The sequence below is a fragment of the Tinamus guttatus genome, unplaced genomic scaffold, assembly GCF_059628265.1.
Source record: "Tinamus guttatus ecotype Peru unplaced genomic scaffold, ASM5962826v1 Tinamus_guttatus_pri_ptg000434l, whole genome shotgun sequence".
NCBI lineage: Eukaryota > Metazoa > Chordata > Aves > Tinamiformes > Tinamidae > Tinamus > Tinamus guttatus.
In genome coordinates this window covers 1,141,218-1,167,275 of record NW_028288968.1, presented here as the reverse complement: position 1 = coordinate 1,167,275, position 26,058 = coordinate 1,141,218, and the positions used below count along the sequence as shown (strand labels likewise).

Below are 26,058 nucleotides of genomic sequence, written 5' to 3'. Positions count from 1 at the left end.
CTCAGCTGCACCTTGGCCGCTATGCTTCTCTCTGTGGCTCAGCCAATGCCTCTCAGATTTGGCAAGGATTCTTCTCTGCTTGGATCTGACGAGCATCCTTCTCTGCTCAGGTCTGACTAGCATCTCCCTCCATGGCTGAACCTGTCCCCAGCCACCATCCTCACCATGTTGCACCACTCCAGACCTGACAACTCCATCTCCCAGTCTAAACTCATTTCAGTTCTCCATGCTGAAGCATGTGCCCCACTTGTAAATGTCTCTGGGCCACAGAGACCTGATCCCTGTGCCTGTCTGGGCAGAAACTGACTGGAATGAAGAAGAAGGAGGAGATATTGTGCATGAGGACTTTCACCATAAACCTGTGATCTCAGAGAGGAGTTGTGCTGGAGTGAGGTTAGGAGAGGCCTCAGCTCGTACTCTGTTTCCTTTTCCTTTTAATGTGTTTGCTCTCTAATGTGTGTTGACACAGTAAATACACATGTTTGTACAAACATCCCAGCAGAGGGTTGCTCTGGAAAATCCTTGCAGGGGATGGGAAATGTGCATGGCAGATGTCAGGAGAAGACTTGCTGCATGGTACGCTCTGCTTTTGCCAGTGGTGCTCAAATTCATTCCCGTCAGGAGGAGGAACCTGATGGGACAGCAGTGAAGCAAAAGGTCCTTTGCTGGGTATTTGGGACTGCTACAGAGAGACGGAGGAACACAGCTGTCTAGGCTCAACCAGGTGGCACCGTATCTATCGATATGGGTTAGTATGAGGACCCACTGATGGCTGAGACTGTCAGTCCAGCTAGCTTTCTGTCCTGGATTTTTTCTTCCCCTTGGCATGTTTGGAAGGGAATTCGAGAGCCCTTAAACCCATTGCTTTTCAGGGACAAATGATTGGTTCTGTACATCCTGATCTTCATCCGCTTGTCTCTGAAGAGATGGATGTGCAGGTTGAGGATGAACCGATACTTGGGCTCTTCGAGGTGCCTTGCTGGCTGATTCATTTGCTCCTGCACCTGAAGCTCTGCTTGAAATGGCCCTTGGCATCTCATTTCCAAACTTAGATCCTGCCCTTTATGGTTATAGGTGGTCTACAAATGGGTTAAAGTGTATGTAGAACTCACCTCATCCTGATTCACATCCCCTGAGCTACAGATGAATCTCTTTCACAGAGGAAATTCCCACGTTATGGAGTTGACTACTTCCTTCATCATATGCAATCAGATGCCTTAGAACTGGCTAAAAGCTGTTCCATGGTTGCAGCTTAACCAAGGTGGAGATGATTTTAGTGATTAAAGAAAACATGATGAAGCCTTCTTTGGTCCAAGGCACACACTCAGTCTGAGTTTGTCTGCATTTGCCTGAGCAGTTCATGAACAGTCTCTCTCTCAGTTGATCAGGACACTCTTTTTTTTTTTCTTTTGAAATCCTGACTTGGCCTCCTTGCTAGTCTTCAGCAATGTCATGTAACTGGGAAGCCATGAGTTCATCTGAAGCTCCAGCTAGGGCAACAAAACATGAATGTATATAACAGTGATGGTGGTTGTAAATCTATCATTGTGCCATTTTTTTTTTCACCCTAGTATTAGCTCTGTGCAGATGGCAAGCTGTATTAGCTTTATCTGCAAGACTACCAGTGTTCAGGTTTCTGCTCTCCTAAGTTAAGCTCTAGGTCTGCAGCTCTTCCTGTCTGGACTGCGAGGGTTGGTTTGGAAGGGTGAAATAGCTCCTCTGGAATAACATAATCTCAAAAGATAAATTGAGAGCAAGGTACAATTCTCCAACCTACTCCTTGTAATATGACATAAGGAGCAGACAAACACTGCCCTCAAAGCTAAACATTTCTGCAATAAGTAGTCCCACTATATACACACTTTTTCCCATACGGACAGCAATGCAAGGGTGAGTAACCCATCTGTGAGAGATGTCAGGCACTCACTCAGGCTGAAGTTTGCCTCACCTAATGTCAGTCTGGAGTACTGAATCTAAATGAATTGCTGCTTATAGACTGGCATCTCCAGAAAGCAGCTCACTCCATCTGCCCAAGACACTTATTTAGGATGGCATAAATAGCCCTGTGGTGAAACTCATCTCATTCCACTGACTAGAGGGGAAGCCTTCCCGATTCACTAGACAAAATGTCTAATTTTTGGAAAGACCATGTTAAATAAAATGAATGTCACTTTCAGTGCACACCTGCAAGGCACTCAGGTAACAGTGGTGGCAGGAAGACTTCTCTAGAACTGGGCAGAGTGGGGATCCTCAGTCTTCATCCATTTGCTTTCATTTGCCTCTCCCCAGCCATTGCATCCCCAAATATCATGCCTGGAGCTGGGTCTAGAAATAGTTGGGAACAGAGTGCTGTGGGAGAAATTAGATGTTAATGGCTTCTCCAAGGGGGCTGCATCCTTACTGTAGCTCTTTCCCAGCATGTCTTAGAAGCCTGGATTAAGCCTGTGACTTCCAGACTCCTTTCAGGTATCCGGCTGCTTCCTGAAGTCCAGGTGTGCCAGACTTGGCAAACATGAGCACTTGCAGAAGTTTTGTTGATCATTTTAATGGTGTGCTGAGGGTCTAGAGGTAAAACCTGGGCAGCAGCCTTTGGGCGAATGCCCTCCTTTGCTCTCTCCAAAATCTGGGGAAGAGATTTCGGAGGACCTTGATGTCCACCAGCATTGCCCAAGCAGTGTTGCATTAACCCCTCTCCGTGAGTTGATGCTCCTGCAAGGGATCCACTCCATAAAGCTGCTGACACCCTGTGGCTGCTATCAAGAAATGCAGCAACGTTATCAGAATCAAAAAAAAAAAATTGTTTTTGCACAATGCCCTTCCAGGAAAAAAGAAAAAAGTTACTGTTCTTGGATAAAAAAAAAAAAAAAGGAAAACAAAATCCTCCAAATGTTTCCCAGCTGGGCTTTTTAGTGCTACGGCAGGGACAAAGGTAGCAGCTGGCTGGCTGGCAGCCTCCTTGCGGCCGTCTCCACTCCTCTCCCTGGAGCGTGGGCCAAGGGTGAGCGGCTTTGAAGGGCTCCCAGTCCAGGCACGGGTGGGGGAAGGTGGCTGGAGGCAAATATATGGAATGTGCCCCCCATCCCCATCAGCAAAACTTCTCCAGCTCTCCCGCCTTCCACCCCCAGGTCCCTCTTCTCTCCTGCGGCTGCTGCCAAGATGCTTCTGCACGGAATAATATATTTTCTCCCTCTTGCACTTCCTTTCCCAACTGCCAAGAGATCTGTGTACAAACACAAGTTTCCCCCTTTTTTTATAATCAACCGTCTATTTGTCCTCCAAGAGAGCAAAACAAAAGCAACATAAAAACAAAAAAGAGAGAAAAACAAACAAACAAAAAAAAAGGAAAGAAAATAAAAAGGACAGGCATGCACATCTCAGCTCTGCTCTGAGACACAAAGGGATAGGAGGGAGGGAGTTATTGGCCCAGGACAAAATTGGCAGAGTAATAAGTTTTAGCTTGAGCCTTTGAAGAGGAGAGAAGAAGCAGTCAATTGTCATAAAGAAGGCGAGCGTGTCCCTTTAAGCCACAAAGCCTTCAAAGATAGCCCAGAATACCGAAAATAAAAGCTTCACACTGCCTTCCTCTGTCACTCCCGGACAGAAATAGTAGTCCAGCGGGAACCATTATAGCCTTGATGAGAAGAGCCAATCTGCTCCGATGAATGCAGCCCCTCTCTGCTGTGCCCCAAGCCCCAAAGGGTGCAGGCGAGTGGGATGGAACCCGCTTCTCACCAAGGGTGTCCCGGAGCAGCTGTTTAGGGTCTGCTGTCCTTCACCCAGATGGGCAAAATCATCCCTATCGCCCCCGCTATGGAGATGAGGCACCTGCCACCCATGCGGGATGGCTCCCTATGGCCTGTTATTCTCCCATCCTTTGTCTCATCTCATTTTAAATGTCCCATGGAGAGCTGCAGGGCTGCGATCAGGGACCTGAATGATGCTGGTGCTGGGAATGATCCCAGGAGGCTCCAATGTGCCCCTTTGCTGCACATCAATGCCTAAAGGATGCCTCCCGCATCCTTTGTCCTCACTTTTTGGGACAGCCCGATGCCCCCTTTCGCTGATATACACTGTGTGAACTTCACCTTCTGGCCAGGTGTCCTTCCAGGGGCTGGAGCGGGTGGCAGTGGGGACAGCGGGTGGCAGTGGGACATTTACTGCAGCTGCGCCATCTGCTGCACACCGAGAGAAGCATCGGCCGGAAAGGAGTGTTTTGGGCTAGAAGTGACCAAAAATAATTGACAGCCGGCCCCCAAACTCCTTCTCCTTTTCCCATCTGCTGCATTTGAACTGAAGACTTTGCTGCTCACCTCCTCTGCTTGTTATGCAGTCGCCCATACACCAGGAAAACCTGGGATGCAAGTTGATAAGAGCCAGTTAAGTAATATTAAAAAGCCTCTTTTTTTTTTTTTTCCTCCTCTGTCTTATGAGGAATGTCTGTAGAGAGAAAAGAAAGCAAGAAAGCTTGAGGCACTTGCAAATCTGTTTTCCCTAGGGCTCTGTGAAGTATCCTTGAGGGAGTGTGAAGATCTCCAAACCCAAGGTTACTGAGCTTTGTTTCAGTTTCATGAAGTTGATCCAATTTCACAACAACAGAAATATTGAAGATTTCCACTCAAAAGGAGATGAGGCTTTGAGAAAGAGTGAGCAAATGGTAGCTCCAGTAAGGGGTCTGTTTTCAAGCAAATCCGCAATGTTTTAGATGTTTCAAGCTGTTGTTTGGATGAAGATCGGTGTGTGCCTTGAAAATGTGACGGATTTCACATATTTTATCTTCTTCATTTGGAATTTCACTAAATATAACCCAAACGTTGGACATATGAAGAGTCAGCACAAAAACTTGCCGGCAGAACTTAAAGAGAAAGCAGCTTCTCCATCTATGGAGGTTCAAGAACATGATTCTTTCCTTATAATTACCAAACTAGATTAGTTTCTCTATAGCCAATGTTGCTAGTTCCATGTAAACCTGGAACAACATCACGAAAGTTACTTGGCAGCCTAAATTTTGCACCCTGAAGCTGGAAAACCTCCTGGATGCACTCAGGCCTTTCTATCCATCAGAGCAGAGCGATGAAGGGAGCTTGTCTGTGCTGTCCCCATCCCTGAGACTGTGGCTATGAAGGGGTGCCCTAGCTAGGACCCGGTTAGGAAGCAATCCATGCAAGGACAGAGCTGGAGGAGCAGTGTGAACCGAGGGGAAGAGAATCACAGATGAAAGTGGGAGTAATTATGCATGTCAATACCCTTCCTTGCCTCCCAAGCAGCGCTCGGCTGGTATACCTGATCCGTGAGTCTTTTGTGTCATGACTGGCACTTGTTGTATTGATGCTGAACTCCTGACCTTGTCTTGTCTCGCGCCGCAACCTGATGTCAAAACTGCTTTGGGTAGAGTTTCATTGCCCGGGTTACCTTGAGGTCCCTGAGGAAAGTGATCTCTTGGTTCTTCTGAGCAACACTCTTTGCTGTCTCTCCCAGGCCCATGGGAGGTAGGTGAGGGGTAGAGGTGAAGCACAAGATGATGATGCCCAGACTATTCCTCTGGGATCTTCTCATCTCCCAAGGGGCAACTGTGCTTGCTGCATACTCCTTGCTTTATATGACATGTTGAAGGAAATGGGAAAGAAACCTGCCTGCACACTCAAGGGGGCACAGACTCATCAGGGATGACAGTTCTGTGAGCATCTCCATGAACAGTCCAATGCTCTTGCCTCATTTCTGTTAACTAAGCAGCTGGCTTTGTCTCCACTTTGTTAGGGATCACCTCAGCGACACATGCATCTTGTTCCACTGACGATTTCAGTATCCACTGATATGTGGCCAGGTATGAGTCACTTGCACACATGTAATAACTTCCATAGATAAAAAGCAAGCCCCAGATCTCCAAGCCTTTAGAGAATGGAGGATTCCTGTGCCTCCTTATGGGAGGCTACTTTTCGGTCTCAAACCTGTAAGTAGCCTCTCAGTCTTATGTCAGAAGAAAACTGACTGTTTTGTCTCACAGGGAGCATTGCTCTGGCACTAGTTTGACCACAAAAGTAAATGAAAGAGGCCAGGAAGAGAGATCTCTTCAGACCAGAACAAATTTTCTTGGTCCATCACACCATAGGTGGTTTAGAAGTAGATACGCAGATGTGCGGCACCGATGTGACTTGCATAATATGCAGGCTGGTGAAAGTCTTGTGTCCTGTGGGAAAGGCAGTACCTGTTACTGGCTCTTCTCTGGTATCTCTGGAGGGCTGTGGTCCTCATCACCCCTGGGTCAGTCTCACCTTCCCTAGAGATTGTTCTTCTGGGCCCTCTTTGCAAGCACTCTGCTCTGTTTCTCAAAGTTTCACATTTTACCTGCAGTTCCTTTGGGCTGGAGGAATTTGGATAGGTTTGGTGCTATGGGATCTGACTGTTTCATGGACAGACTTTTTAACTCTTGAAACCATTCAGTCTCCTTTGAGAAGTAAACCCAAACTCCCTGGCAGCTCAGTCCAGGATCTGATTCCCTGCTCAGCAGCCAGGACCAACCTGCATGGTTCAAGCAGCATTTCTCCTCTCCCACGAGTCCCCTTGACTCCGTACAAGTGGAATAACATGCCAGTGCTCACTAAGTAAATCCTTCTGATTCTCTTAATTCTCTCCTGATTGTGTCCTATGCCTTGCCCTCTGTGCTGTACATCTCCTTTAGGACAGTTCCCAGCAGCTTAATCCCTTTAAGTGCACACACAGGGCTCTATTTCATCTGCAAGGTGGGTGACTTTGCTCCCATAGACCTAGGCTAATGCTCTGCGGAAGTTGTGATGAGCTTGGATTGGAGGAACTGCATTTATCTGCATCGCCACTATGGCTCTGCTTGTACACGGAGACCTTCCACTGGTGACCCTGGCTGGCAGCTATTTACTTCCCTCAAAAAAGTGCTTACTCTGAAATTGTTTTAAAATTAAATTGGATTATTTTTAGATGGTTTAATCCTGGACTTTCAATGCACATTTGGCTAGTTTTCAGTGGTGTAAAAAGAATCCCTCAGATTAGGAGTCTGGAGAAATGTGTTTTCTTATGCTACCAGAGCTATACTTGTCTGCTATACTTGTCTTAAGCAGGTTTTTCATATGAGGATCTGCAATACCAATGATTTTGGGGCATGATAATGGGCTGACAGAGCTATGGGTGTGTGATCATACAATCTGCCTTTTTCCCCTCTCCGAGTTGAGGGTGTAAAATGATGACTGTTGTTTGGTGGTGTTTTGGGGGTCTTTGCTTTTGTAACTCAGGAACCTCCATGTTTCCCCCCCTGTAGCCCCAGAAACCATACACTAAAAATCATCCACTCCGTCGACAGCTCACTGAAAAATGGGGACACTGAACCATAGAGAGAGTAGGTGATATCTCTAAGGACATATGATCATTCTAGAGTTCAGCTAAAATTTAAACCTGAGGTTTTTCTAAGTCTCTTGCTCTAACCCTGCAGCCAAACAAGACGATGTGGGAGAACAGAGTGTATTCAGCATTGCCAGCAGACTGGAGTATGAGGCTGTGCAAGGACATTGTTTGGCGTGGAGGACTGTTGACATTCACTGCTCCACTGCTCCATATTTAATGCTCTAAAATGTAATTCACTGCTTTGGAGTTGGCCCCTAGGCCTTTTTCTGAAGTTGCTCTGGAGTCTGTTCTGCCTCTCTTCTGAAATGTCGGTTATACTTACGACCTACATTCTCCCATGCTACTGGAGATAATGGAGGTGCTGTCAAGCGATACAGACTTTGTTTTGATCCCTTGCTGTGTCTGTGTCTTTTGCTGCCTGTGGTATCAGTGAAGTCCTTTTCCTGCGTACCCTTTAGTCCCACCCCAGGGACAGTCATTTAAGTAGTGAAGTGTATAGTGAGGTAGTAAAGAATATCCTTTGCCTAAAATGACCGGGTCTTAAATCATCTCAGACTGGATGTCCACATCCTGTGTTGGAGCTTTTGTTTGCTTGTCATAACCTCTGGCCTCATAGAGCACATATAGTATGTACCCTACTTATAGGAGTTAAAGCCAGGAGAGCAGAAACCTTCTTTCCCCAAGGGCAAGCTCATGGTCTAGAGCAGTCTCTGATGTCTGCTGGTGCTAATAGTTTTATCCTTCCCTAATGTGCTGGAAGATGGACTTATAAACAGAGATGAGTCAGGCCTGTAGAGCAGCCAGGAATAAATGTATTCCTTGGGAAGGGGAAGCCCATGTGCAGTATGGCTGGTGCTGAGACACCGTTGGAGCAGGTTTTTGCTGTCCGGGCTTGGGACCATTTCTCACTTTCATTGCATGTCCCCATCTCCTAGAGTCCTTTATCCTCCCACCCCAGTGCTGAGCTCCCCTGTGCCCTCTTCTGTTTACCAGGTATGGAGCAAGGAGTCTGGCTCCTGCTGGCAAGCCCCGGGGCAAGCAGTCGAACAAAGAGGGAAAAGAGGCAGAAAGTAGCAGACAAAATGTGTGGCAGATTTGCTAACTGTAAGATTTAATTTACAAAACAGACAGACCTGCTTAATTCTTAACCCACATGCTACTCTCTTCCCTGCTTTGAGCCACCAGAGATTCCCATGGGATGCTGAAGTTTTTCCCTACTTAGGAGGCAGCCCCTTGCACTCACATGGTTCCTGCGTGGCTTGCATGGCTCAGGAAGGGAAGGGGAAGGTGCACAGACCTGGGGAATGATCTAGAAATCACGCTATGGAGAAGAGCTTGGATTACTGCTATTCTTTTCCATCTCTTTCTTCTCTACAGGAATGAAGAGATGGCAGCATGAGAGTTCAGTCTCCCATACTAGCTGCATGTCTGTGAGAGCAGAACAGCAGCTCTCACCATGGGTGGTTGAGTGTTTTGAGGATACCAGAGTGGGAAGTCTTGATAAGGCCAATTGTTGCTGCTCTGTAGTGTGTTTAAGACTGTTTGGAAGCTCCCTCATGCTAAGATTGATGGTCCTCTTTTCAGGAAGGATTGAGGGGATGGAGAGGTAAGGACTCTTAAGTAAGAGGAAGAGGTAAGAGGAAGAAGTGTGTTTGGTGAGGTCTTTTCTGCAGGAGGTTTGAGAAGCTCCATCCTTTTAGGCAGTGAATAGGCACAACTTGTACTTTGTTGATGTACACTGAAGTTGAGTCAAGCCAAGTGATATGTCGCTTTGACTGGAGAGGACCAACAAGCTTGTTGGTTGGTCTTGGGTGGCAAAAAGAAATGGAAGATGTCTTCTGGCCACTACGGAGGGATCACTCAACAGAAGAGGAAAGGAAGTCCTGAGAAGGAGAAACTGTCCTTGAGCTAGGCTGAGGAGAAATGGCTGTTCCTTCCTGAGACTGAGATGGAGGGCTGTGCTTTTTGGGAAAACTACGGCTGGCCTTGGGAAACTATGTTACTCATTGGGTTGGCTGGGGAGAAACAGGGTCTGTTTTGGGGCTGACCTGAGGAGTGGTACCGCCCCAGGTCAGACATCAGAGATGATAGTAGAGGAGCTTTTGGTGGATTTGTAGATGAACCCAGCCTTTAATGAAGGATTGTTCAAATGAGAGATGCGCAGAACGGGCATGGTCTGCTATTACAGCTCAGGATCAGTTTCCTGGCTACTTGCATGAAAAAAAAAGGGGAGAAAGGGCAAATGTGTTGCTTTGTTTCCACATGGTATTTCCTTTTATCTGAGGCAATATTGGAAGATAAGCTCTCGCTCTTCCCCTCTCTCTCTTTTGTGTGTGTGGCTGTGGATAAACATAGATTATGAAGGTTTGAAAGGCTTGAAGGGATGTTTTTTATCTGATATTAAGTTCTTAATAGGTCACCTTGGCATTGAAGAGCCCAGGAGCTGAAAGAGTCAGCAACTGAATTACTATAACCTTTGCAGAGCATAGCCCTGTCAGTGGGGCTGGGACCCAGCGATGTGTAGAAGCTCATTATCTTGACCTTAGCTCCAGGGGTGTCAACTAACAAAAAAGACCTGGACAGAGAGTCTGGGCTGGCTGATTTCCTTGGGGAGCTTGTCTTTCAGGTTCCTTTTTGCCCCTTGCCTCAGAGATAAGGAATCCCCACAACACTGGTAGGATTTGTTCCCAAGTGATCACTCTATCCATCTGCTCAAGGCCTCTTTGTAGCAAGGGAGTGAGCAATGACCTCCAGCCCCCAGGTTTCTGTATGCTCTTGGTCCTGGTCTATCACCCCATCCCTCTATCCTCTCTGTGCTTTTTTAGGATGAGCCCCAGACAGAAATGCCAGTGCAAGAGGAGGGGATTTTATTGACTGCAGATAGAATCTCTGAGATATGATTTGTGTGTGTGGGTGGAGAGAAAGCGGTTAAAGTGCCCAAATCCTCAGCAAAGCAGGAGCTTTGGCACATCTCTGATGTACTGTAAAGTGAAATTGCAAATCCTTTCTGTTTGTCCAGGCTCGAATGTGACAGGCTATGATTGCCCTCACTGATGCCTAGAGCCGTACAGGGCACCGTGCCACCATGGCTTGTATAAATACCTGTATTCAGAACATTTTTCCTGTCATAGGGAGGATGTCCATTTGCCAGGATGCCTGTGTTGCTTGTGTGTGAGTGACCAACATCCTATGAATCCAAGATCCTCAGTCCATGTAGATGGGCCTGAGCGGGAAGAGCTTGCGCATATCAGTGTGCATGTGCATGGTGTGCATGTATATGCCCCTTTCCTATGCCTTGTCTGCTTGGATATTTCCAAATGGGAGTGTTTGTTGCTCCCACAAATGCCATGTCTATCCGGGCATCCGAACTGTGCCTGCATGTCGCCCTGTGTGCTCTCGCCGTTGTGGGTACCCACATCCCCGCATGCCTCCCGCTGCCAAAGGGCATCTGGCTTCCTCCCCAGTAACACTATGTCATGAAGGAACCGTGGGTGTTTCAAAAGCCCAACCCGTCTGCCTTCCCTGAGGTCAGGCCGCTGTCAAAGGCCCCTTTGTGGGGCTGCTCTGTACTCCCCCGTGGGGCTCCCGGCTGCATTCCTGGCATGTCAGGATGAGCTCATCACTGGGAGGAATCTGGTCTCTCAGCCCCATGAACAGACTCTTGTAAAGGACTTGTATTCCGGATCGAGCATCCTATATTTCCGTCTGTCTCAACTTCCGGACAGCCCCATGTAAGGACTCATGCTCAAGGCCAGTGATGGTTGATATTGTACCTAATGAGTTTCATTTGGACATTCTCCATCCTTCTGGGCATTTCTGATACTAAAACAAGTAGAGATTTGTGCCTTGCTTGTAGTGTCCGTAGTCCAAATCACTTTCATCTACACTTTGATCTGTTAGAGTTGGGAGTCTTATGAAAAGATATGTGAAAAGATATTCCTGTCTAAAATTACATTTATTTTAGGTTTGCAGGGTTAGGGGAGGCCCAGTGCAGAGGAAGGAGGAGGAATGACAGGTTCAGGCCTCTGTCTCCCACTTTATTTCGTTTAGTGCCAAGCAGCAAAAGCCCTGTCTCAGGATGGGCTTGGAGAGCAAAGGCCTAAGCCTCGTGCCATAGGTGAGTGCCAACATCCCGCTAATAGATTGCCTGGCAGGGCTTATTGCTGAACACTGATCACTTGGCAGGCCATTACCTTGAAAAATGAGCTCTGCCGAGCTTTCCTTGTGTTGTTACAAACTAATGATTTGCATTGATTAGCACGTGGTTCTTGAGTGTCTAATTTATCAATCAGGGAGCGCCAGGGGAACGTGTGTAAACCACACTTTCAAAAATGATGTCATCTGTCAATGGGCTGGTGCACGTGAAAGCTGCAGACACCTGATGTGCTCTGCCCGACCAGGGAAAGAAAGGACCCGGTCATCTCCTTCCCTTTCCCACCATGCCCAGTTCCATAGCTGTAGTCCAAGTACAGCCATAGATGGCCACACTTCATGCTGTAATTATTATTTTTATGGAACTAGTACTCAGGAGCAGCAGTCATAAACTTTCTTTGTTAGGTGCTGCCCAAGCCCAGAATGAAAGGCTGGTCTTTTATTTATGCCCAATTTAGATCATAAATCCACTGTAACTGGGTGTATTTTTTGCTACAGAGAGCTAGTGGGGAACCACAGTGGTTTGGCACAGTAACGTTGCCTGCACTGAAAAATGAAGGGGACATCTGTACTAAGACCTTCTTTCTGTCCCCTACCTCCCAGGACCCTCTGACCCAAAGCAGAAGTTTAATTCCAGCATGTCACAGATCATCGTATGCTTTCTGCTTTTGTAAATGAAAACAGATGGTTGTAAACATTCTGCCCCATCTATGCCCTGATTTTCCAGGAGCAGGAGGAAACCTTCTTTGCTCTAATGTACTGTGCTCCTGCCGCAAGAGAGATCTCAGACCCAGCAGTCAGTCTCTGGTTGACCTAATTTTGCAGCCAGGATGAATTACGCGCGAGGTCAGTGGGTGACTCCTTTGCGGGAATTAGAGCCCACCGTCCTGCCCGTGCAGCCACCCGTGTCCCCTGCCAGCGCCTGGCTGAGGGCATGCAAGGGAGGATTACTGCGCAAGGCCTGCAGATGGTACGGATTACCCAGCAGGATTCTAGGGAATCCGTTTCCTTGAAAACCAGTGCTTGCTACTTGGAAAAGAAAGGGTCTGGCAATTGCGTGCATGGAGAAGGGCAGCAGGAACCATTCTCCTTTGCTGTTGCAAAACCGTAGCAAAAGAGTCTTGCTTACTGACATAAAATATGGATCCTCTGAGCAAAAGAGGTGTGAGCCAGGATTCTTGTGCGTGGTCCAGCCCCCATTACTGTCCTTCCTCTTGTGTGGAGCACATGTCCATACTTCTCAGGGGTATGCATGCATGCAGGGTCTGAAGAGAGATCGTGCTGTGTCTGTGGGTGCTTCCCTCGGGGGTATTTTTGCAGGTTCACCATTGCGTCTCTGCATTTAACTGTGTGACCTGTCACACAGACCTCGGTGTGCTTGGGAGGGAGTTTTAGAACAGAGTCTTCCTGCAGTGAAAGCTGCACCTTTTGAGGGTGACTTGGAAACAACAGACTGGGATTAGCCCTCTTCTCCAGAGCAGATCTGCCTCTTCCCTGGTGTAAGAGTGATTGTCACCATTGCATTTGGGCCTGGGAAAGCACTGAGGTGGTGAGCACTGAGAAGACTAAACACCAAGTTTGCCAGGATCCTGCTAGTTAGTAGGGCTGAACGTGCTTGGAGGAAATGCTGAGGTCTGTGTTTGGATGGGATGACATCATTTGCACAAACAGCATCTTAAAAGAGCTGTGCAAGAGTAGAGAGAAGGTGGCTGGCTGCTGGCAAACTATTAGGCATGAGACGGAGTCTTGATCCTTCACTGCAGTCCTGGAAATCATTCATGTCCAGCAAATCTCTGCTCCAGTGCCCATCTGCTCAAGTCCCTGGCAAAGAAAGAGACATTCCACCCTCGACTTGCTTTTTTTCAGTTAGTACTAAAGGTCTCCTGGATCGGTAGGTAGGTGGGCCTACTGAAATGCCATGTCTTATTAGAAATTGATCTCCTGTTAATAGGCGTTAGATAAATTAGAATGGTTTATTTGGCTGGAAACCACTTGTTGAAGTGGAGGTAAGTGGGAGGAAGACAGTGCGTCACCCGTAGTCCCTTCCAGTTCTTTGCTAAGATCAATAGAGCTGTGCTGTGTAACCCAAATTAAAGGAAGAGCAGGAATAGATCATCATCGTAACAGCGTGACTCTAGATCATGCACTGTCTCCCGCACGTCTTTGTTCCCTTGGCACTCCAGCAGCCAGCAGTCCTAGTGTCCGTTGGGGAACATTAGGTTCATAAAACGGGGAAGAACTGATATTGGAAAAGCAATGAGGTATTAGAGGCCCCTGTGCAGTCGTAAGGCTGTGGCTGGGTACTGCTCGGTGCAGTCTGGATTGATGTGCTGGGCTCCGGGGCTGCTTGGATCTCCTGGAAATGAGGTTTGCAGATCCTTAATCCAATAGTGAGAAATAATGATGGCGATTTCAGTGAGAAAACCTGGGAGAAGGAGAGGCAGGAAAGACAAAGGAGAGATGCCTTGGGATGAGGGAGGAACAGAGATGTCCTGCAAGGTCTGTTTTTCCCTATCCAACCTTTTCCTCTTCCTTTTGCAGCCAGTGTCCCCTCCTTTGCACCCAGTTGGAAGGATTGCTTCTGTGACCTGAGGGGACTTGCCTTTAACATCCACCCCTCCAATTTTGATTTCAGCCCTTTAATCATCTCCCCTGGGAAAACGGGGCAATTTCATAGCCAAAATAAGCCTTTAATGCTAGCTGAGCGGGACCTGCTGGAGCGCTGGCCTGGAAGCGCTTGGGCCAAGAATGATGAATTTCCTTAAACTGTATTGGGTTTAATGGGCCTGCTGATGCTGCACAAAGCAGAGCGATGAGGAAGGATGGGTGTTCTGAGTGAGCCATGGTTGACTAAGCTACTCTTCTGCTCACTTATTCATTTATTTGTTTGTAATGACTGTCATCTGATTTGTGCCGGCTCTTTCTGGCCATCTGGCCACCCCCTTGTGATTCGGTTCCTGATGACACTGTCAGGAAAGCCTGATGGATTTCAAATGCTTTATACAGAGAAGTTAGTGGGCAGGTTTAGTTTTGAATCCACGGGGCCTACAATGACATTTTGAGCAGGTGGGGATGGTTTTAGAAGAGTAAGAAACAGTCAAGTTCAAATTAGCAAAGCGAAAAGGTTTGTTGTTTTGCTGCCAATGATCACTCCAGGGTGTTGGGACTAAAGAAAAATGATGAGGTAGTAGCAAGAATCCTTTGTGTGTCTACATTAGTGGTTTAGGTAGGTTCTCAGTGTTGGACTAAGGATCTGGCTTTTGAAATGACTGTCATAGTTGTCCATGCATCATTTTCTGTGATCTACACATGAGGATAGTCCTAAAATTTTGAGCTTTATTTTTAGAAAGATAAAACTAAGCTGGAAGATGTTGATGTGCTTCAACCACTGATTCAGTTTATGGGACAGGCCATGAGGGTTCTGCAGTAAAGCCCCCAAATCACATGCAGTGTGGTTGCTGGCTTTTAACGCAAACTGTATCCCTCCTAACAACCAATCCCTATCGCACCGTGCTTCTTGCTGATGTAGACTTATGAGTGGGGAGAACTTTCCAGCTCTGCTATTGGCATCATAGGTCACATCACCTCTTTCTCATCTAGCCTACCCCTCTGTGAAATGAGCCTTTCCAAAAGACACCATCCCTCTCCAGGTTAGTGGAAGAATAACATAATAGCAGAATTAGGCTATCAGATCACAGACAGGACCATGTGCTCTAGTCTGGAAGGCTCTGAGTTGCTCTGGGGAGCTTGGATGTGTTTGTTTTTTTTTGACACATCCCTAGTTTCACTTCATAAAAAATGGACAAAGTGCTTGTTAGTGCCACTTCTTCCTCCAGCATCACTGCTTTTGATTAACCCTTCTGACCCTTTTGAGGTCACAAATGTGATTTGAAGGGGCTCATCGTGGCCTCGCTACATGTGATATCAACTTCTAAACCCATTTTCAGGCTCAGAAGCCTCACTGAGGCATCAGCCATCAGTTTGCCCAGCTGACTGTAGTTGATCATTACCCTGCTGTGGACCCAAAGGCGGCTGGGGAGGTCCAGATAATGCTGACAAGCATTGGTCAAATGATAGAAGGGATCTTTTAACTTCTTTCATCTATCATATCTGTGGGCTCCTCACCAGGGTGCCCGTAAGGCTAACCATGACCAGGGTGGGAGCTCAGAGTAGGCCACAGCCTGTATCTTTAAAGATTAATAGTGTTGTTTGCTCATTAAGGAGATCATTTTGAAGCAAGCACTAGCCAGAACATTTGAGTGCAAGCATCTGTTTGCTACTGGGAAAGGATATTTATTGTCTGATACTTCAATGGATGTAAATAAACAGCCAGACCTAGATAATGTTCAGGCAAACAAACAAGCAGCTGCCAGAATAGGTCCCTTGGTAGTTGACCTTCGGGAAGCATCATGCTGATGTTTTAATAGCAGCCAGCTTTGCAGAACAAAGCCCAGTGACTACAGCCCTCCGGGAAGCAGGATTCATGTTATTAAGGAAAGGTCTTCAGCAGTGGCCATGCTGGTCTGAGAGAGGTGGTCTGGGCTCCTGGATGCTTTGCACATGTGTCCTGGCTGTGGGACCACGAGGTTTATCAGGGTGTTGGGTAGAAAGGCAGCATGTGCTGGTCCTGGGCATGTGTGTGATGACAGCAGACCCCACGGGAGTCACACAACATGTTGAAAGGTGGATGAGCTGAGGTGGGCAGTATTCTGGGTTTGCCATGGACCCAAGAGCATTCATCGGTCTACAAGATGTCTAGGCACTTGGAATAGGTACCTCTGTGGTCATGTGTAGATCTTTGGGTCTTTGTGGGGATGACTGCACCCATCTATTAATGGTGGCTGTGATAGGTTGGGATTTTGGACACCTGTGTGATATCCTGAAGGCACCTCAGCCCCTTCCTGCCCTCTCTACCTGCTCCCATACTGCATGGGTGGCAGATTCCAGGAGGAATCCCTGCTGGACCTTCAGTCTGGCTCTAACCCCACAGCCAAACAACAGCATCCAAATATAAGAATAACTGTGTTTTGGTCAGAGGAAAACATCATTTAGTTCACTATCTCCTAGCCCCACAGGTAGCCGATGCTAAAGGAGTGCAAATGCAGCTCAAACTGCTGGTGTGTGCTTCATGTTGCCAGCAATCGACAGCCTGGGGAGCTTTCTGATCTTGTCTCGGATTTCAGTGATGATCACTTTCACACTTGAATCTTCTCATTTCCCCTTCATGAGCTGTTTTTATTTATTTATTTATCTATTTACTTTTTTATTTTTTGCAAACCCAAATGATCAAGTTCACCTGGGTGCCAGAATAAAACTAGCTCTAAGAGAAAGTGCTGTGCTTCTTGGTGTTTAGAACTGAGACCGATGTGCAGGAAAGGTGGAGGTCCTGTGGGCTCCCTGTCTGGAGCAAAACACAGGAAGGCCAGAGTTTAAAGCAGGATATGGAATGGACTCAGTTGAGGTCCAAGTGTCTGGCTGCACGTTATGGTGAGAAGCGACAAATTCTTTGCATATGCTGGCCTGGCATGGTATATGCAGTGCATGCCGCAGTGGATGAACAACTGCCAGACTTTCTGTCTTTTTTTCTGAATTTTCTATTCTAAACTCCTTCAAGAAAGAGGTTTCTGCCCTTGCGGTTGTATGTGTGTGTGTGCCGGAGTGCATGTGTGTGCACTTACACATGTGCAATGGAATAAGCACTGCTCCTGCCTCCCTCCTTCTCTGCAAAATAATGACTTTGCGGGCAATTAGGTTAGCAATAGCTGTTAAATCACTTGCAAGTATCTCTGTTTTACCAGTGTGAAACCTCTGCAATCTTTTACCTGCACAAAACACATAGGGGAGATCCCTGGGGGTTATGCCTCCTGCCTGCATGGTTTGCTAACCTCAGCCAGCTATTTCTGCAGCCTGCCTCTTCCATCTTTGAGCTCCTGCTCTAATGGGGTCTGGCAAAAGCTGAGGAGAGTGCCTGAGCCTGGGGTGATAATTGGCTGCTTACTTATCTAGAGGCCTGTAGATCTGACCCTGATGATGTCGAAAAATCAAGGTCAAAGCAACTAAGACACAAGGTTTGTTTAGCAGAGTGATCAAAAGAGAGAGCAGGGATAAGCAAGAGACTGGCAAAGGAGACAAAGCTCCAACAGCAGACCAGGATCAGCAATTGTTCCCTAACAGCAAGAATTCAGTGCAGAAAATTCCCCATGGGGAAATATGGAAGGTTCCAACCTGGGTGCCTAATTGCGATATCCTGTCAACCTAATTTGAGATGTCCTGGCAAAGCCCCAGCCAGGGTCATGTTTTTATCTTCTTCCTTTCTCCTGATTCTCCTAAGGCAAAGGCCTCATTCTGAGCCCATCACTCTCTCTGTCCTTGTCCTCCTGAGTGAGTTACCACTTTAAGTAGAGAGACTGCCATGAGCTAAAGGGATCTGCACAGTCGAGCCTTTTCCCCCTAGGCAGTCAGAGTGGACAAGAGGAATGGATGTATTTAGCAGGGAATGAGCAGTAGTGGAGCTCTGGTGGACATTTCTGAGTATGCTGCTGTCGTCAGCAGATGAGAAACTAACGACCGTGGTCATTCTCTCTTGTTTGCATCTCTTGCTTTCCCTTTGACATTCTAAAAGAGAGGTTGATTCAATATGAGTTTCTAGGCTGAGCGGTTGATACAGAAGGAATAAATTAATGGACTAAACGACAGGAAAGAGTGGGAATGAATCTTGGTGCCATTATTTCTCCATGTCTTGTTGTTTCCTTTGGGTGGGAAGGATGCTTTTGTCTCATCTATGAAACTATGCGAGTGCAAGGCAGGAACTGGAAGTCTTTGGTCTACTTCATTTGGGAAAATATGGAGACCATGAATATGGAGCACAAGCACTAAAATTTAGTTTCTTCTTCTAGGGAAGGGCACTAAAGTGTTCAGTTGCTGCAGGATAGAAGATTCTCTCAAGGGAGATAAGCATCGTGTTTACCTCTGTGGAAGACATAGCCATGTAGTCTGCTGAAGTACAGAGCCCTCCCAGTAGGACCAACACAAGGACCCAACATTCCCATCTATTCCCAACATAGATTATCCTGAATTGTGATTAAACTACTGGAAGGGATTTTATACCTCCTGCCTCTGAGTTTTACCCCAATTTCTAGAAATTGGGTTTAGACAAGTAAAGAAACCTGTGGAGTTTTATGTGTCTTCTTCTGAGCACTGTGTCACTGTCAGGAAAGTGACTGGGACTAAGTGCTGGTTCATTCACATAGTTCTTTTACTGACACTCGTGGGTGACAGCTTGTTATGAGAAGTGGCTGAAATTATATCGTATCATATTTGTTCAAGACTGATTTCAATATCAGATATATGTAATCACCAGGAGAAATATGTTTTGTGGTATAGTACCCTCTACACTAACACATTATCCCATGGTATATTAGCAGTAAAAATAATAATAGTGACCAGCATTTGAGTGAGTCAGTCCTGCAAACCCCTGTGTGCCTTTTTCCTCATTTGCTCATCATTGTCTCAATTCTGCCCTTTGGGCCATCATAGTCATTCAGCTCAGTAGATTTGTCCAGACAACACTAGCAATACTGCAGTAGGGCTAAAGAAAAGTGAGCAGACTCTGGATCATTCTTCTACGATTACCTTGAGATGATGACACTAGCAGAAGTCATTAACCTGCTTTAGCCTTTAAGCAAAGAGGGAGGGAACAAATTTAGTTGATGATGACAGTGGTCGATGTCCAGAAGACATGGACCACAATGTATTTCTCCTGTGATTATTCTACACTCTCTGTGGACAAAATAAAAATGCTCACCATCTTTTCCTACTTTTGTTTTGCAGATTCGCGTGGATGGCCCCACTAAGAACACACTGGAGTACGAAATTGTGCAGGTGGTTGATTCTGGCCCCATATTACGAGATATGGCCTTTTCAGTGGACCATGAACACCTGTACATCATGTCTGAGAAGCAGGTAAGACACTCCACCAATCTGTCATGCTTTGAGAACTTTTAGCTTGATCGTAATATGGGCATCAGTATAGCATCTGATGTTCCAAGAGAGAATGCAGCAAACTACTACCACAAGATTATGCTTGGCTGATCCATCTCATGGATTTTTGTGTTTAGATGCCATTAAGTTTATACTCCGATGCAGATTACAGAGGAGCCAGAGCAGAGAACTAAGAGGGTAGAAACCACCTCCAGTATTGCCTTATGCAGTACATGTACTGCTGGCTATGTGACAGGGAACTGCTGCTGCATATGCTGCAAACCACATTGCTCTCCACCCCCATCCAAACTGTGACTGCATCTGCCACAGATATGGATAGAGTGGGTAAGATGAATCATTTGACTCCAACTGGAGTATTTGGAGAAGCTTAAACCTCTCAGACTCAGTGATCTAGACTGTGGGACACTGCTTGCTAGGGTAGAGGCTACGTATGGGCTGAAATTCCTGTTGTGTTATTGATTGTTGAAAATATTAGCAGCCAGATCTCAGGGGAGGACCAACCTGGGTGTTCCACATGAAAGTCTGGCTGACATTCAGCCAAGTTCTTGGGCTTACAAACTTTACTGCTTTGTGTGGGAGGAGAAGGTGGAAGCTTTGCATAAAGAAATCCATTAGTTTGTGGACGTACAGGGACTTGAAGCATTGAAACTGATTGATTCACATGTGCTGTGAAGAGCTTTAGGATCCTCAGATAAAAGGGATGAATGAAGGGCTGTGGTAGAGTGTTGGCAGGTTCAGCTAGAAGCTGCCAGTTCAGGCTTGAAACAGTCATCCCATACGTATAGGCTCAATGACTCATTGAGAAAATACCACCTACCAGCCCTTGGATCGTGTAAATAGCACCAAACATAAAACACCCACTTGTTTTCCCATTGCCTTGATGACCTGCCTGGAGAATCTGCCTTGCTTGGGCAGACTTATTTCAGTAGCACTTTCTGGAAAGAGGGACATCCTCCCGGCATTGCCCTAGCACCAAACTCTCACCTACGCTTCATCGCTTTGCTCCCACCATCTGCCAACCTTGTGCTGTGGTGGCTGACAGCAGTCTCCAGTATGGACAGGGCCTGCTCTGTTCCCTCCCTTCTCCCATCTTGATGACAGCTTTATCATCCTGGGTCATGAAAGACCTAAACACCCTGCCTCTCCTAGGGACCATTAGAGGATGTCTAGGGACAGAAGTTAAGAAAATGTAGGATGTTGCTGTCCCAGACTCTTTTTTTGCTCTCACGCTTTAGGGATTTACTGAGCCATAGATTGCACCTAATGACCTTCCGTTCCAGAAAAGTATCCAATTTTTTTTCCCCCCCTTTGGCTTATTTTGGACTTTTCCACCATTTAGTGACCTATACAGTTAAACTAAGCACTGTGAGAAAAAGCACTACATTTTTTGAAGCCTGATGGCTGACTGTATCATATGATGCTCACTAATTCTTGTCTTATACAAAACAATGGTGAATAATCACTCCCTCTTCACCTGCCATGAAGAGCTTCTTCACTACCCCCTCACATCCTCTTCAGATGGCTCTTCTCTAGGCTGTGACTCACGCTGAAATTGTTAGTCTTTACTTTAGCTAGGAGGACTTTCTCCAGGTCCAAAAGACAAGAATATGAATGTTCTTTGGGTGGTTATTAGGGTTGCTGCAGTCTTCCCAAGTCCTACCCAAGGGACAAGAGCTCAGATACAACTGACTGACTTATGTTCTGCCTCCTGCAAAGTGATGGGGGAGTTATAGTTTCCAGGCTATTTGTGACTGTCATTCCTTTTTCTCAAATCATCTTATTTATTTAAAATGTTTTCTGTTTCTATGTGGTCTTCTGTGTTCCTTGTCCTCTTCCTGATCGATGAATACTTATTCATAGGAGGATATTTATCTCTTTTGGATTGGCTAGACTTTGAACACACACACAGGAGGTCTCTTGATTCTCTCTAAAACATTAGTTTTAGAATGTGTCCTACTCTGTCACACTACTCATTCAATTCTTGCCTCTCAGTCTCTGAAATATTAAACTTGGAATAAAAGTAGCAATTTATTTCCTCTGCCCAGGAATTTCCAGGAACATGTTTTTCCTGATATTTTGACTACTTGCATTTTCCTGATGGTTATGTGAGCAGATTCATTTTGCAATTGGCTGTTCTAAAGTACAAGGTGAGGTAGCTTTCTTAAGGCCACGAATTGTTGGAGGTGTTAGTTAGGGAACCCAAGACTCCTGAGGCCCCTATGATGTATTAGAGCCTCTCCCGCCATCCATGAAACCCAAAGGTGTTTGAGCAAGGCTAGTGAAAAAGGGCATGAGTTGTTCATATTTTAAATCTGATCTGATATTGTGAAACATACAACCTGACAAGAGCCTTTGCCCGTCCCTGATTTTATCTGCAGAGCAGCGAGCTGTGCAAAGGACAGCGCTGCTTTCGTGGCAATAAGGTCGCTATCTGTGTGCTCATGATACAGCGCACGTCAAGCGCGTGTTGAATTAGCATCATCGTTGGGTCTTCATTGGGTAGAGGAGGGGTGGCTGTGCGCAGGCACAGGCATTTGCCTTCATAATAAATAAAAATAATGGTGCCTCCTGCAAGCATCACAAGGGGAGATGGAGGATATGGAGGTGATGGATCCCCATGACATTTCCAAAGGCATCCAGGAAAATTAGAGCTGCTCCTAGTTGTTGGTGAAAGAGGTTCCTCCTCCTTCAAGTTTTCAAGATAAAACCAGGGACTTTTTTTCATGAGCTCTGCAATGATCCTCGTCCCCATGGAGGCTCCAAGGGGAAAGGGGATGGTAAAGGTGCTTTTGTGCGGCATCTCTGGACACTGAAACATGACAAGCAGTACTTGTCAGCTCTATCTGACATGCTGTGCACTTACTTAGGAACAGGATGCAGCAGCCTTTCATGAGCAGAAGGGCTCCATTATATATAAATATATATTTTATGTGGAGATTGATTGAAAGAGGCAGAGGGAAAGATTTGTCACCGAGACCCAGAGACACAGTACACAAAGGCTCCATTATTTCACCAAGGTACAGGCATATAATAAAGCAGCGAGAACACATGTTTCAAGTCCCTGTTGACAGAGCATGGAAGGATTGGTGCTTGTTGTAGATCTGTCAGGATTCATCAGGAAATCTGCTATTTAGTCCCAAATTTCACAAAGGGCATTAAGGGAGTTACAAGCAGGACGGACACCTCCCTCCAAGCAGGAGGTCTCATGCAGTGTTGGCTGCTCCAGGCTGTCATTCCAACACTTACCTGTCCCTGCATCTCCTCCTCCTTGACACCCTCAGTTTGGCAGTTTTTTTTTTTTTTTTTTTTCAATCAGCAATTTCAGTGCAGTGAGATATTTTCCCTGAAATCATGGGGATATTGGCACTTTGGAGGCTTGTACTTTTGGGCCTTTCTGGTGCATGGAGGACCTCTGTTTTGCACATAGATCCAAGGGAATGGGAAGCAGATGGGAGATCCTGCTGGAGGACCAGTTCAGCTGGGGAAGGATATTTGCAGTTTATCTCCTCTGCTGCTCAGCACACGTGCATGTGCTTCCTGCCAACCCTCCCCTTCCTCAGACCCTCTTTTTGACTCTTCCTCTTCCCAAATGAGAGCCCTAAGCCTACAAGTTCCCTAGAGGTCTCTCAAGGGATTAAGCTGAAACACCTCTTTTCGACCCCTTTTCACTATTCCCGCCTCTCTCTCAAATCCCATCTCTCTTTGCTGCTCTGTTCTTTCATTTGCAGTTTTTCAGCTTGTTTTCCTCTACTTCTGGCATCCCCTTGCCTTTTCTCTCTCTTCCTTCTATCTGCCTCTATGCTGTTGACTGACCATGTCCCCTTGCCTCTTTGAGGCTTTGATGTTAAAGGGCACATATAGCCCACCTATGGATGTCAGGATGTGTGTGATACTCATTTGTATGGCGTAGCTTTGAACTAGTATTTGGAAAACCAACTAGATCTCCCCCTAAATAATTCTGCTATTGCCTGTCAGAATCCTGGGCATCTCACAGTGCTGGGTGTGTATTTTGCAAAGCTGACACAGCACCTGGAAGCAACTCCAAGACACGAGAACCTCTCCTTTGATATAGCAGGATCAAAGGGAAGAGCTAGAAGAAGTGAATTTGAAGGCTCAAAAACCAGAAGGCAAACAGCAAGAGCCCCCAATTTATTATTATTAAAATTCCAAGGCTTTTGAGCTGCCTCCTGGTTTTGGTTTACTAGTGGGTAGGGAAGACTCTGTTCTGCAAATATTTTATGAACGACTCCAAGTTTGACTCAAGGAAGGAGATTTGTCATCCCCGCTCCACAAGCGTGTTTGTATTGTGCAAGTTAGCCAGCTTCACACTCTTGCAGAAAATTGTGCCTCTTCCCTGTAAACTTGCAGAATGACATCCATGATCCGAGAATAACTCACATCTGAATAATGCTATCACTACCTAAACTATTTGCAGTATTTCAAAGGTGAGCCTGGTAGGGTTATGTGTAGCAGAAGCAGATGGGTGTTTTGGGGGCTCTTTTAAACTCTGCCAATGAAATATCAAATAAATATGCACTTAAACTAAAGCGTGTCAGAAACTACATTTGGTAAAAATTAAGTAACAGCATCACAAATCATGTTGGCAGAGTCTTTTTGGCCATTCTGAGTCTGTTTCTCATTAAAATGGGAAAGGTTTATACCTATTTGTCTCCTGAGATTTATTCTTCTTCCTTTTGCCGCAGTCACTATCTGCAACAGAATTATCTTCTGCAAATTAGCTGAAAAGGAAGAAGTTTCGACTAGTTAGTTTACTTCTGAGTTCATGACCATTGATTAAAATCTTGTCTACTGCGTATGCAATCATATCAATTAGTTAAAGCATTCATTAATAACTTTACTTAATCGCAGCTTAATTTATTCAAATACGGTCTTTGCACAAGATTTCAATTAACATGTAGTCTTGGATTTGGAGTGTCTGTTTCCAGGGGATTGTTAGTCTGAGCTTGTCCTCCAGCTCAGGATCATAAACTGTAAAAATAACTCAAGGGTTTTGTTTGTTTGGTTGGTTTTGTTTTCATTTTTGGGGTTTGTGAGCATTCAGCTTGCATGCAGGCCATGTTTTTTTTGTCATTTGTCCAAGACTAGAAGAGATAAAAATGATCCTGTTTTAAAACAGAAAGCTGAGCACATCCAATGATTTTGTGACTCCATGACCTGCAGATTTAAAAAAAGCAAAGCCATCTTCAGTTTTGGCAGTGCTGTTGCAGATGTCTTATCACTTTGACCATGCTGTTTTGTTGGCTCTTGGGACAGTGGTTTTTGTTCTTGCAGGAGATACTATTGCGTGTAGTGTGGAAGATGATCCAAATTCTTGCTCTGTGCACATCCACTCTTGGGACATGCTCAGATCTTCTGCAGGACTTCACTGTTCTGCTGCTGAAAGCTGAGAGAGTGCTGGTATTCTTGGAGGAATTAACTCTTCCAAAAAGGGGACCTGCCACACTATCCATTTCTATTCCAAGCATTAGAAAATGGGCATTCCTGCACAAAACAGACAAGAAAAGCTGCTAGAGTTTAGTTGGTCTCCAACAAGCAGTGAATTCAACCCCAACTGCCAGCAAAGGCAACTTTTGTTCTCTCTGACTTCTTCCCTGACCCTCAAATACCACTCAGCACCCTCAGCAATATCAGAGACTTAACTCTGCTCTCTTTTCCATTTGCTCTCACCTAATTAAGGGCCCAATAAATAAAGTTAGCTGCCCTGGGAGAAATAACAGAGTCATCCTTGCTGCATGGATGCTCAGCTAAGGATGGAAAAGACACTATGTGAGTGAGCATGCACTCATGTGTGCAAGTGCCTTCATTTCTCAGCCAAGGATGATAAAAGCAATTGGCCCATTGGCAAAACTGTAGCACATTGGGCTGCTGACTTTCTTGAAAAAAAATTATCAGCCTAGTGCACATTATGGCAAAAAAAAAATGTAGTTGATTTTAACTCATTTGGTCCTAGCACATGGATATCCTAGGAGTATGCGATAATTAAGGGAGTAGGGAATTCCTCTTTGAAAACCTTATTTTCCCTTGGTCCCATCCCTAGGGAACTTGGCAGAGCTCAGGTTTTGGAGAGGACTAGCAGGGAGCATTGGGATGGTCCTTCGCACATAGGAAGGCTTCAACACAACATGCAGATTTGTATCCCCTTGCTTCATGTTTGGAGTTGCTTATCCTTGCCAGGTCCCTGTCTCTTCCAGGAGTGCCATGTCCCAGAGTAATGACTTCTCTGCAAGTACATTGCATTAATCGCTGGCATCCAGCTGGGAGGGAGCGTATAAGTACGGCCACTTAAACACTTTGCTCTTTGAGCACATGCATCTTAGCCATGTGCAGAGCCTAAGCCCTTCTTGTGGACAAGAATCCACGTAACTGTCCTCTGTATTAGGACACTGCTGACAACATTTTGCAGCGGAGGAACAGAGGAAGCTGAGTGAAACATCCTTGCTCATTTTGCAAGCTTTGTGACAGAGCAGTACACTGCAGTACTAGCAGTACACTAGAGACCACTTTCCCTGATGGATT

The 26,058-nt window shown here is 46.0% G+C and overlaps 1 protein-coding gene and 1 long non-coding RNA gene across 2 annotated transcripts in view; one reads left to right on the top strand and one right to left on the bottom strand.

Annotated features, from left to right (window-relative positions):
* The window catches only part of LOC148593183 (uncharacterized), a 266,042-nt gene extending 251,632 nt beyond the window's left edge, over nt 1-14,410 (bottom strand). Inside the window, exon 1 of the long non-coding RNA XR_015913772.1 lies at nt 14,392-14,410. This is a non-coding gene — a long non-coding RNA (uncharacterized LOC148593183). The remainder of the gene's footprint in view (nt 1-14,391) is intronic.
* Nucleotides 1-26,058, top strand: part of PLXNA4 (plexin A4) — a 404,602-nt gene that overhangs the window by 182,292 nt on the left and 196,252 nt on the right. Inside the window, exon 4 of the mRNA XM_088531807.1 lies at nt 19,351-19,482. Coding sequence (XP_088387933.1) covers nt 19,351-19,482 — 132 coding nt within the window. The remainder of the gene's footprint in view (nt 1-19,350; nt 19,483-26,058) is intronic.